This window comes from Typha angustifolia, chromosome 10, assembly GCF_048772165.1.
Source record: "Typha angustifolia cultivar Huaian chromosome 10, ASM4877216v1, whole genome shotgun sequence".
Classification (NCBI taxonomy): Eukaryota; Viridiplantae; Streptophyta; class Magnoliopsida; order Poales; family Typhaceae; genus Typha; species Typha angustifolia.
In genome coordinates, this window is record NC_133248.1 from 4,539,732 (window position 1) to 4,552,632 (window position 12,901).

The window sequence follows — 12,901 nt, forward strand, 5'->3', positions numbered from 1 at the left end:
ATCTAAGTGCCTATGGGGAATACCACAAGTGATGTATTTAGGCCACATCATCTCAGCAGTAGGATGGCGACAGATCTTCAAAAGGTAGCATGCATGACTACTTGCTCGATTCCTACTACTACCATAGGATTGTGAGGATTCTTAGGGCTGATGGGATATTATCGCCGCTTCATCACCAGATATGGTAAGATCGCTGCTCATCTCACTTCTTTACTGAAGAAAGACTATTTTAGATGGACCGATGAAGCCACTACAACTTTTAAAAACTAAAAACAGTAATGACAACGGCGCTTATTCTAGCTCTACCGGACTTCACCAAAGAGTTCATAATAGAATGTGATGCATTGGGGTTTGGCATAGGAGCTGTACTAATGCAAGGAGAACCGATCAAAGGAGTTTTTCATACTTTATGGGATAGTGTATTCACACTCCAGCACAGCAAAGATGGGTCACAAAATTGCTGGGGTATGACTATGAAATTCAATACAAAAAAGGAACAGAAAATAAAGTGACGGATGCACTATCACATTAAATAGAGCAGTAGATGTACTATCACGCCAACTCGATACCGTCGAGCTCGCAGCCTATTCTTCTACTTTTTCTTTTCTTGATGAGTTGAGGTATGTATGTACATCTAATCCAGATGTTTTGAGATTGTTACAAGAGGTATTGGATAATCCAGAGCGCTCTCTAGAGTTGGAGAATTGAGGCGGTTTGCTACTGGACCACAGGTGTATTCGGTTGCCTACAAATGATGGATTGCGACATAAATTGTTGGAACACTTCCACCAAACTCTAGAGGCTAATCACGAGGGTGTCTTGAGAACTTATAGGAGGATAGCACAGAGTTGCACGTGGCTAGGATTGAGGTGAGATCTGAGGAGTTTTGTTTATGCTTGCGAAGTCTGTCAAAGGGCTAAAGCAACCACATTGAAATCTGTCGGATTACTACAGCCTCTACCGATACCGGACCGTGTTAGAGAAGACATTTCTATGAATTTCATAGAGGGCCGTCCGCTAGTACGTAGTTATTCTATTGGATGGGCACGATGAGTATGTGGTACTAATACATTCTATTTTATCATGATGCACAAATTCATATTTACCTATTATTGCATCCTTATTTACACTACTTGTAGACTATAGAAGTAGATACTTATTGGGCTTTATGCTCACTATCGTTTGGTAGAATTATTTTTAGATTAGTAGATGACCCTAGGCCTGTAGAGAATCTAATGAAGACTATTTTATAGTCTTCTTCTTTTCTTATTTATTATATTCATGTAAATTAAGCTAGATGGCTTTTAGCTCCTACGAGGGGCATTGATTCATATTTTATTGATATGTATTTTGGGTTTGTTGTGGCCTTAGCATTATGGGTTTCTTTAATTTGTCTATATTATCTATGAAAATGTTGGATTTTCTCTTGTATATTGTGTTGAAACATTGATTAGCAGATCACATAGTAATCACGTAAGTTCTACCCACACGTAGGTCACATGTTTAAGGGTAGGTGTATACTCGTGCTAGCTAACTGAGTTAAACCTACATGCAGCTAGAACTCGATGCAAGCCAGACACATGGGTTCATGACCCATGTAACTAGTATCCAACACAAGGTTGCCTAGCTCACGATAATGGACCACATTTGAGAATTTAAACTTGGACCGTCAAGCTTAATTTCCTAAAATTCTTAAGAAGAGACCCGTAAGATTGGACCTACCTAGTAGTGTAGTTTTTTTTGCATACTATGACAAGCCCAACCACTAGAACATACAGCTCACATCGTTTCACTTGGAGAGCATGGTGATCAGGTGTTACCAATCTATAGAGCAAGGATTTCCAAGCTAAGACAAACGTGATCTGTGCTCGATTTGGTCTAATCGAGTACAAAGACTTTCAAGCACTGTTGACTAAGCTAGCTCAGTCAATAATAATTCAAGCATATTGGGTAGAGTTTGAACAGATTTGCATCGGGTCCTCAGTTTGTCAAACTCAACCCTTAAGAGCACGTTCATTAGTGGGCTTAGGCTTGACATTCAAGCTAAGGTCAAAGCCCTAAGACCCACTACTTCTGAGGAGGCCTTCTCATGGGTGATTCTAATGGAGTCCAAGTCGGACAAGATCCACAAGGAAGAGATGGAGAAGACAGCTCAAGCCTAGGGTCCACTAGATATTGCAGTTAGTCTGACCTAGCTCACCCAATGGCTTAGCAGATTCGATAGCAGATCATGTGGTGATTTGTGCCAAATGAAAGAAGGGCATGTGCTTCTATCGTGATGACCATTTTACCCCTAATCACAAGTGCAAGCGACAGCTGACTCACGTCATATTCTTATACAGTATTAAAGAGAAGAATTTGAGTCCTCTAGCTAGCATGAGAGGCTTTATGAGTACAAGGACATGAATGACTTGTCACCTTGAGAAAAATATGTCAGAAGCATGGTGGATTGATATGATTCGACCATAAGAGTCAAGTCAGTCAGGCTGTGTTAAGTCGAGTCTAGTTGATTATTTTTGCTAATTTATTTTTAAATTTGAATTAAGTGGATAATCTGCATATATAAGCACAGTACAGCAAGTTGAATCCGATCCACTATGACTCTACTCTTATAAATAAGAGTGGTCGTAGTCATGGTTTCTTTATCACCAAAGAATAAAAATTAGTGGTCTATTTCCTAGGAGTAGATCTAGCGTAGTAACCTTAATTCTATCTTTGAACCCTAGCCACCATCTACCTCCATGAGTTACCTACCCATACAGTCGATCTCCATTACCTCATGGCCGTCCATCACCCTCCGATGACCGTTGCAACATCGGATTTCTTGTTTCTGTCAAATATTGCCCTTCTCCACTAATTTATTCATATCTTTTCACTCTGACCTTGATATCAATTCATCCCAAAGTCATTAGATTTGATACTCATGAGGCTACCACCCATAGAAATCTCAAATTTTTCCTTCAAATGGATCAGTCTAGATAAGATTTGTAATAGGTGATTGGTCGAAAAAGAGAGGGGGAAGAAGTTGATAAATTAGAAACGAAAACTACAAATGCAATGGAATTTATCTACAACTATCGCTCGGGATGGCCAATGGCAAAACGGGGGACACTCATGACCGGTGGCCATGGAGGTTCCCGCTTCGATCAAAGGGCCACTAGGAATCCAACATGAAGACACAAACAACTCTTTCTGAAGGAGGGGAAACTAACTAGCAAGAGAAGTGCACCCAAGGTCGCCCACCGCGCTAGAAGCCGGCTAGCGAATTTCCCTAGCGAAGATGAAATAGTAAAACTAGGATATAATTACAAATACTTAACTAAAATCAAATTAATCACAATAGGAGGGTAGGGGCTAACCTAGGGATTGTTTTGGGGGAGTTATTTCCTGTGTTGCTCCAGTGCTATGACTTGGTCATCGAAGAACGCTACGGTGCTATGACTTGGTCATTGAAAAATGCTCTAGTGCTATGACTTGGTCGTCAAAGAATGCTCGAGTGCTATGAATTGGTTGGATTCTTCGGCGGCAGAAACAGTAGAGGAAGAGAGAGGAAAGAAAAATATGATGGTGGAGTAAATGGTCTCAAGCGTTGGTGCTAGGTAGGGGTGGTAAATCTTGACCCGACTTAATAATCCGACATGATAACCCACCTTTTAATCAGGTTTGGGTTTCATCTAATCAAGTTTGGGGCATAAACTAGTCAACCCGCCTAACCTGATTAATAATCAGGTTGCGTTTGGGTTTATATAGCTAACCCGTTTAACTCGTTTAAGTACACAGGTCGGGTTAGGTCAAGTCAATCCGCCAACCCGCCAACCCGCCAACCCGTCAATCCTTACTATATAAACTACCTCTCACTATCTCACACAAATCTCTCACCCTCACCCTTACATCACCCCATCACCTCATTGCCTAACCCTCCCATTGACTCACCTTGTTGCTTGCCTCATCTCCACCCATCTCCACCGCCTCTCGGCTCATGCCTTTTCACTGTCTCTCGGCTCTTGCCCATCTCCATTGCCTCTCAACTCTCACCCTCTCCACTACCTCACACCTCTAGCCCATCTCTATCCCCTCTCGTCTCTGGCTTACCTCTACCCCCTCTCACCTCTCCAATTGCCGGAAGAAGGTGGGGCTCACCGGATTTTGGTGTCGCTGCGACGATCTTTTCTGTGGTCTCTATAGGTACTCTGATATCCCTGTGATCAAATTTGCTAATATCATCAAGATATAAGGTCGAAAATATTACTTACTTGTAATTCTTCTTTTCATTTTAGATAGTTCTATAGCTTGCTTGTTGTTAAATATTTTATGAAATTTCTATACTCTTAGTTTCATATTACTCTAAATCTGTGATGCATTTTGTTACATCTTCTGGAAATTGCTGTGTATTAGGATATCTTATTCTAATAAAGCGCATGGACATCTTATTCTAACAATTTCTGATTATTTGATTTTTTTTCTTTTTTTCCTGACTATTTGATTTCGGGAGGACTTGATTGCTTAATATTTAGAAACATGTATTGACTCCGAATAAAATATTCACATTGACATATATGTGTACTGGAGAGTAGGCAACAATATACTCTATAGAGAATCTTGTATTGCACTTTTCTATTATCTTAATTCAGATACTACTAGGTGGCCACTGCATCATTTAGTTATATAGCACTTAATGATCATAAAAGAAACTAATCCTGCTTTGTTACTAAAGAAGATAATCCTTCTGTGGCCACTGTAAATTAATCTTGTGAGTAAAGAAAATAATCTTAAATCAATGACGACAAAGGCATTCTAGTTTCAGATGGAGTTGCCTTTTAAACTCTATATATTTTACCTCTGCCTTTTTATTCTTAGATTATCAAGCTCCTTCAAACTTAACAGGTACCATTCAACTTGAACATACCAAAATATGGTATTCATGAAGATAAAAGACAACTATGTTATTTAATTTTATTTCTTTTTGTGCTTAATGGAAGTTACATGTTCATAAACATGTAGTGCAATCTTTCCTAGTAATTTTGACTAACTCACTTGTCCTCTAAGAAGATCAATTTTTCCTATCCAGTGGCCCTTACTCTATTACATATGTTTTCCTCTTCTATGTTGGGCTTTCACTTACAAAAGTTTCTCTTTTGTTCATTTTGATGGGGCCACGATCTTTAGACAATAAAATAGAAGGCTTAATGTTATTGTTTACTTATTTTAAACTATTAATAATTGGTAATGGATTGTAAACTTTAAATTTAGTTATAATTGTTATGAGATTGTTAGATTTGAGAGTTGAAATTAAAATTTATTGTGTGGATTTGTTCAAAACTTTGTTCCGAATAATTTGTTATATAGATTTATATTATGGTGAATTATTAGAATTAAAATTTTAATGTTGTATAAATTTTGAGTTAAAAATATGTCATTTTGTTTATATAATACACTATTTATGTAAGATAAATTAATAAATATTAACATTTATATATGGTAAACAGATTAAACAGGTTGTGTTATCGTGTCGTATTAATATGACCCATTTATTAACTGAGTTAAACAAGTCGTATTATCGTGTTAAGTAAACACGACCTATTTATTAAGTGAGTTAAACAGGTCGTATCGTATTACCAATTTAATAATCCGGTCATGTTAACTAGCCACCCCTAGTGCTAGGGTCGAGCGTGCATTCAATTTTTATTTTTAGTATTACAGTCAAGGAAGGACATTAGGCCCTGTTCACATCTAGAATAGGGAGGAATAGGAATAGCTAAAACTAATTTGTTATTCCTAAAATGAAGGTTGTATTATAGGAATAGCTATTCCTATGTTTACCTGTATTATGAAATAAGGGTGTATTAATTATTTTTGATGTGATATAAAGTTAATGAAATGATGGGAAAAAATTACTATAATACCCTTCGATTTGATTTAAAATAGATTGATAGAATAGATAGAAGCTTATAATATTATAAGTATGCAATGCATGCATGAAATATTGTATTATCGTGCTTTACGCATCTACCAACACATATTATTATAGTGGGAGCGTATATATACATTGTGTGCTAGTACGTATGTAATGCATTATCTTTTAGCAAGCAATATTAATTATTATCATGTTTTACTTATCTATCAGCGTTTATTACTATGTTAGAAGCATACCTATATATTGTGTGCTAGTACATATATAATGTATTACTTTTTGGCAAATATTATGCTTTACTTTTCTACTTGCATCTATTATTATAGTGATACTATACCTATGCATTGTGTGCTAATACTTATGTAATGCATTACATTTTGGCAAGCAATATTAATTATTGGCATATTTTACCTATCTACCAATGCCCATTACTGTTGTGGGAGTGTACTTATGCATTGTGTGATGGTACATATGTAATGCATTACATTTTGGCAACCAATATCAATTATCACCATGCTTTATCTATATACTAACACACATTACTATGATGGGAGCATACCTATGTATTGTATACTGGTACATATGTAATGCTTTAAAATATTAGTTTATTTATATTAGTAATCCTACATATATTCTAGTCAAAAATAATATGTTATATTTTAAATATTATTATATTTAATATTAAAAATATTAACATGGAACATATATTATTTTAGAAATCTTTGCAAAATGAGATTATTAATAATATTAAAATATTTATACTTTCATATATTTTATTTTACCTTCGAACACGGAATTATTAATAATATTATATTAATTTTTTCCCAAATTTTCTATTTATTATTTTTAAAAGTTATAATTAGGTTAATACATAGTTTAAATAGTAAATACATTATTTTATGTATGAGTTAATATTTAATTCGATAAAATAGTAATTTATTAATATTATATTTTTGATGTTATTAGTACATATAAAATAATTTTAATAATAAGATAATTTATAAAATAATTATTATATCAATTAAATACTATATTATTAAGAATTTTATAATATTTATATTCAAAAAAATAATACTTAATAATAATAATACTTTTTAAAATGTGTTTATTCTAATGAAATATTAAATTATTGACATTTATCCTGTTTAAGTTAAATTTTATTTATTTAGTATAAAATATAAAAAAAAAACATATATGATAAGAGAGGAGAGAGAATAGAGAAGAGTGATAAATTATGATAGAATATTAATTAGATGTTTAAGAGAGAGAAAAGAGGAGTAATGAATTATGATAAGATATTTGAAAGAGATAAAACATAAATAACAAATTATAATAAAATTTTTAAGAGAGGTTGTAATAAAATTAAGAGTAAATTAATAATTGAGTTAATATGTGGTATAAGATGTAATTTTGATAAATGATATTTATATTCTAAAATATGGCTAAAATGGGTGAAGAGCCCATAAGAGCATCTCCAATGCTTGCTCCATATTTGGAGCCCAAAGGCTCCAAATATGGAGCCAAAAATGGAGCAAGAGCCCGGTGCACTCCAATGCACCGGGCTCCATATATATTATAATAATAATATAATATATATTATTATATTAGTTATTTTAAATTGCTTAATAGATCATCTTAGCGTTATTATTTTTTATTAAAAAATATATGGTTAGAAAACTCTCATCAAGATCTTTAAAATAAGATTAATATTCAATAGTTTTAAAAGTAATTTTAAATTACTAATTTTTTAATTAAACGTATCGAAATTACATTACACGAAATAAGCATCGAAATAAGCATTCGAAATGTACTAATTGAACACTTATGGAAGAGGCACGGGAATGAAGGAATATAAATTTTAATGTAATTTTTATTTGATGTATTTCATTTTTAATGTATTTCATGTTTGATGTATTTCATATCTAATGTATTTTAATTTTTAATATTTACATTGGGCATAATTTTGAGTAATTATACTTTAGGATACATAATTTATTAGACTTATTTTTATAAATAATAAAAAAAATTAATTTAAATTAACTCAAAAATAATTTAATATTAGACTCAGTTTTATAAATAATAGAAAAATTAAAATTAAAATTAACTCAAAAATAATTTAATATTAGACTCATTTTAAAGGTCACGGTGAGACCTTTCCAATAGTATTATTTTTGTTAAAAACCGATTAGTAAAACTAATTATATACTTAGTTTAACTAACTAAATTATTTAACAAAGGATACAAATAGAATTAAAATTATTGAATATAATACTTATTGGGTAATTTTGGCATTTTCAAAAAATTGATGTGACAAATGAAGCCCGGCTCCATTTTCATGGTTGGAGCCCCACTATTCATGGCTCCAAATTTGGAGCCCCATATAGAGCCTGGTTGGAGCTTCACCGGGCTCCAAATTTGGAGTTTTGGAGCCCGATTGGAGATGCTCTAACTGAACAAGATTTCGTATTCAAGGAAAGATCTGATTGTGACAAAACTAATAATTTAGTCCAAAATGTAATAAAGGCTACTTAAGCTTTTGAGCATACGTAACAGCACTTTTGAGCGTTATTTCATAAAATTAATATTGGTGTGGCTGATGCACAATGAAGGATATTCATAAATAGTATGGATATGTAATTTCACCTATATATATATATATATATATATATATATATATATATATATATAGTGCTGACATCAGAATAGATCGTGCTGACATCAGAATTAAAAAAAAAACATCTAAGTAAAGTTAATCTATCCATTATTTTTCTCTCCTTATTTTAGATAACTAAGGATGTATATACGACAGTACATTTAGTCCAAAAAGTAATAAAGGCTACTTATGCTTTTGAGCATACGTAACACCACTTTTAAGCGTTATTTCGTAAAATTAATATTGGTGTGGTTGATGCAAAATGAAGGTTATTCCTAAATAGTATGGATATATAATTTTACCTATACACACACACACACACACATATATATATATATATATAGTGCTGACATCAGATAGATCGTGTTGACATCAAACTAAAAAAAGAACATCTAAGTAAAATTACTCTATCCATTATTTTTCTCTCCTTATTTTAAATAACTAAGGATGTATATACGACAGTACATTCTCTCGAATCTCAACTACTGCTGAAAGCTAATGACGAAATGACTATTCCACACCACATTCTACCAACTATAAGTTGGTCGAGGATGGCATCTCTCTTCTTCCTCATTTAAAGTCAGTATCCGTTACAACAGAGAACTAGCTGTATTTATAACGAAAGACGCAGTGAAGAAAAGGGACAGACTAGCAAAAGTGCCTTTTTTTTTGGTGTTGATATCATGGGCTGACCTCTATTTTGGCCATGGAAACTGAGGCATCCCCACCTCCTCCCCAACTGTGGAGGTGCTTCCCCTTCCCAATATCATCGTAGCCATTGCCGCCACCTTCCTGGCCAGCAACAGTCGAGCCTCTGTTCTTATCAGAACTGACCCGCTTCGCCGCCCTCGCGCCATTTCTGCCAGTTATCCCTCTTGGTTCCTGCGGTTGCCGGACTTTTACTCCTCGAATCATCTATTGGGTTTACAAAACATACTCATGATCATCAGAATTTGTTAGTTATAACTACTGATGCACTTCAGGCTCATAAACAAGAAGAAACAAAGAGAGTAATAAGTAGATTACGTATTTGCCAGACTTGACGTCGGAATAGATCACTATAAAGTCCCCTTCCTGAAGCCCATTTGAGCGTACAAAATCTCCTGCATTGCTTTCAGCATTCAAAACCGATAACCATGGTGCAACACAATATCAAAATAAGAACTGAGGACAGGAGCATATAATAAGTAAATTGTGGCTTACTGTGGCTTACCGGTATTCTCCAAAAGATACATTCTGCTCTTGTTGTTGGGCCAGAACCTACATTTAGCCATTGTTCGGGTTAAACATCACAGCAACGTTTCTTTTTCGACTTATCCACGTGTTGAGGTAACACTTTAATTAGCTAGAGTACCTGTAACGCATGTTCCATACTCGCGATGTTCCTATATCCTCCATCGGAATGGAGATTCCATCCCTTGCATCAAGCTCCGGTAGATGTATCTCTGCTTCCTTCTGGTGGAAAGGGCAAGGAAAGAGGTTCAAATCATAGTTAAACAAGGAAAAGATTAATGAAAGGAGCAACCTAGAACTAGTAATGTAACCACGCAGAAGGTTGGCTCACTTTGGGAAGCACGATTCTTCCGAGGCTACCCACGTCGCTCTGCTTCAACACCTTCTGTAGCAGAAACCTCAAGTTCTTCTCAGCCTTCAGTCCCTGTACGTAACACCCATATATATAAAGTTAAACTTAATTATCATCTCCTACGAAGTAAACTAATCAAATAAATCATACATGCTTAGTAAATAAGGAAGGTAATTTGGCAAAAAAAAATTTCGAAGATCACTGGAATGCACCCAGGGCATGCACATAGTCAAAGAGTAAGGTAATTTAGAAAATAGTAAAAGGAGCAAGAACATGTGAACTGCGTGTACGCATGTACCTGGCGCCTCTCTAAAGTTGTCAATGCGTTACGCTGAGAGCTCTGCTGCTGCTGATGATGATGAGGCACCGACGCCGGCGGCGGCATCAACTGCTTCGCATGAGAGGAATTAGAGCTCGACGGCGGCAGAACATCTGCCATCATCTTCACTTGGTGGGACTGCGAGGACAATGTCGACCAGAAAGTCCAATTCCTAGACTGCGTTGAGGAAGCCGCCCCATTACTGTCGTCGCAGGGCAGCGGAGCTGTTGGAAGAGTGTTCTGCTGGTGGTGGTGGTTATGATTCAGATTACGATGCTGGTGGAGCGACGACAACCGCCTTTGCCTCGCCATCCTCTTCTTGCGAGCCTCCTTCGTTGCCGACGGCAAGCTGACTATCCGCTGCCCTTGCGAATGGTACAGGTGGCTGCTCGGGTACTGGTTGGGATACCCTCCGGGAAACGGTAGCGGAGCCAAAGGTGCTGACGTGGAGGCACCAGGAAACGGAGGATAGAGAGCTTGAGATGGGGCGAACTGCTGCGGCCACGCAACGGCGGCCGGATCGACCGCATGCAAGTCGGTCGCCGGCGAGAAGGGCTGGTTGTTGACGATGACGCTGCTTCCGGTGCAGTTATGTTGGTAGGCATAAGGAGATGGAGCTGCGCCACCTTGGTACACCGAATCTGTTCCCATCTTCGTAGGGTCCACAGGGTAGGGGACCCAAGAATCCAACCCGACCGCGAGACTGGTAGAATCTGCACTGCAGTTATTATAGTCTAAGCTAGGGTTAGGGTTATGGTTGGCGGTGGCATCAGGTAGGAGGAACGTCGAGCTTTGAGGGTAATAGGAGAACTGTGACGCTCCCCCGCCACCTCCTCCTCTGCAACGCCGCCGCTTCTTCTGGAGATGGTGGTTCTGGACCCAGGCCAAGATCAGCTTCAGTAGCTGCATCCTGCCTTGCTTGCCGCCGCCCAGACGGCGCGCCGCGCACTCGATGGTGGATCGCTTAAGCCGTATGCTCCTGAGGTCCTCCGGCGAGATCGAATCCTTGTTGTTCTTCAGCCACTCCAAGAAGAACTTGGCCAGATCCTCGCATGGGCCGTCCATCATCATCAAAGCGTCCTCTTCTTCATCTCTCCTACCACTATGACCGTCGCCTTCGTCGCCGCCCAGGCTTTGTCCCACCAGATCGCGTTGCGATGCGATACGATCGAACGGCTGGTCCGCGCCGCCGTCCCCGATCATCATGTTCTCGTCCGGGAAGAGGGACGACGGGTCCCACGCGTCGGAGAGATCGAAGAAATCGATATCGCCGAGGATGTCCAGCCCTTCCAGTTCGGCGGCCGCCACGTGGGTAGGACCTGGCACTGACGTCATCATCTCGGCCGCGTCGGAGTAAGAAGGGAGGTCGGAATTGCCTCCTTTTGGTACTCGGAGGAAGGGCCAGGAGGTGGAGGATGAAGACGAAGAAGAAGACGAGGTCGGGCATGCCTTGGACGCCGAGGGAGGAGTCGCCGACGGGGAGGAGAGGCAGCGGAAGTCGGGGAGGGAAGAAAAGGCGTCATCAGAGAAAATGAAATCCTCTCCATCAATATCTGAGATCATCTCGATATCATCCGCCGGATCTCCTGCTAATTCTCTTTCTCTTCCACCTTCTCCTCCTCCTCCTCCTCCTCCTCCTCCTCGGTGCAGATGATGATGAGCTTGTTGTTGTTGTTTCGTTTCTTCTTCCATCTGATCGAGAGAGAGAGAGAGAGAGAGAGAGAGAGAGAGAGAGAGAGAGAGGAAGGCTTTCTTTCGCCGCTTGAAACCTTCTGTTACAGTGGGAAGACGTGGGGAGTGAGATGCGGCTTGAGAACACACGTGTCCGTATTTAGTGGCAGTGGGATGCATCCCACCGCCCACCCCGACCTCTCGCTCGCTCGCTCACTGGCCTGGCTCGCACCTCTCCCCCTCCCTCACGCCGACTTAGTCCGGATTTAGAAGCTTTTGGAATCGACCGATCGTTTCTCATCTAACGGCCATACGAAGAATTAATGGCAAACTGCGAAGAGATGGATTGTAGCGTCAATTCATCATGGATTTTATCTAAATTCTAAAAATATGACATCTTATAGATTATCTGGATTTTGCTTATTTTGTTTTATCTTAGTGTCAGTCTCATATATTGGTTTACCATATAAACTAATTTTGCGAGCATTAGGTAATAATTAAGGCAAATAAGGAGCCGAAATTGAACTCTCACTTAAAAGCTGCAAATTGTCAAAATAACCCCCGGGTGTTTTCCGCCTGCACAAGCAAATCGCTCCACTAGGGTTTAGAGTTTTTTTATCCTCTCATTTAAGGGTCTTCCTCGTTGCCATCGGCGACTTGCCCCCTCTCCCTTCACCTAGTCAAATTGCTAGGTGGAGGGAGAGACTCTTGGGGGTTGTTTCTCATTTCTTTTTTCTCTCTCCTGCTCTCTCCTCCTTTTAT

At 38.1% G+C, this 12,901-nt stretch overlaps 1 protein-coding gene across 2 annotated transcripts; it reads right to left on the minus strand.

Annotated features, from left to right (window-relative positions):
• Positions 1 to 9,011: 9,011 nt before the first annotated feature.
• LOC140769016 (regulatory protein viviparous-1) lies at positions 9,012 to 12,240 on the minus strand. Of its 2 annotated transcripts, none has more exons than XM_073109523.1 (6): positions 10,448 to 12,240; positions 10,129 to 10,221; positions 9,919 to 10,016; positions 9,778 to 9,824; positions 9,591 to 9,667; positions 9,012 to 9,479 (listed from the first exon to the last, which is right to left on the minus strand). In XM_073109523.1, exons 1-6 carry the CDS (start codon positions 12,158 to 12,160, stop codon positions 9,246 to 9,248), a joined length of 2,262 nt encoding a protein of 753 aa, XP_072965624.1. In that variant the 5' UTR covers positions 12,161 to 12,240; the 3' UTR covers positions 9,012 to 9,245. The 2 variants fall into 2 exon arrangements, with proteins under 2 accessions (XP_072965624.1, XP_072965623.1); XM_073109522.1 differs by having other exon boundaries at positions 9,919 to 10,019.
• Positions 12,241 to 12,901: the final 661 nt, after the last annotated feature.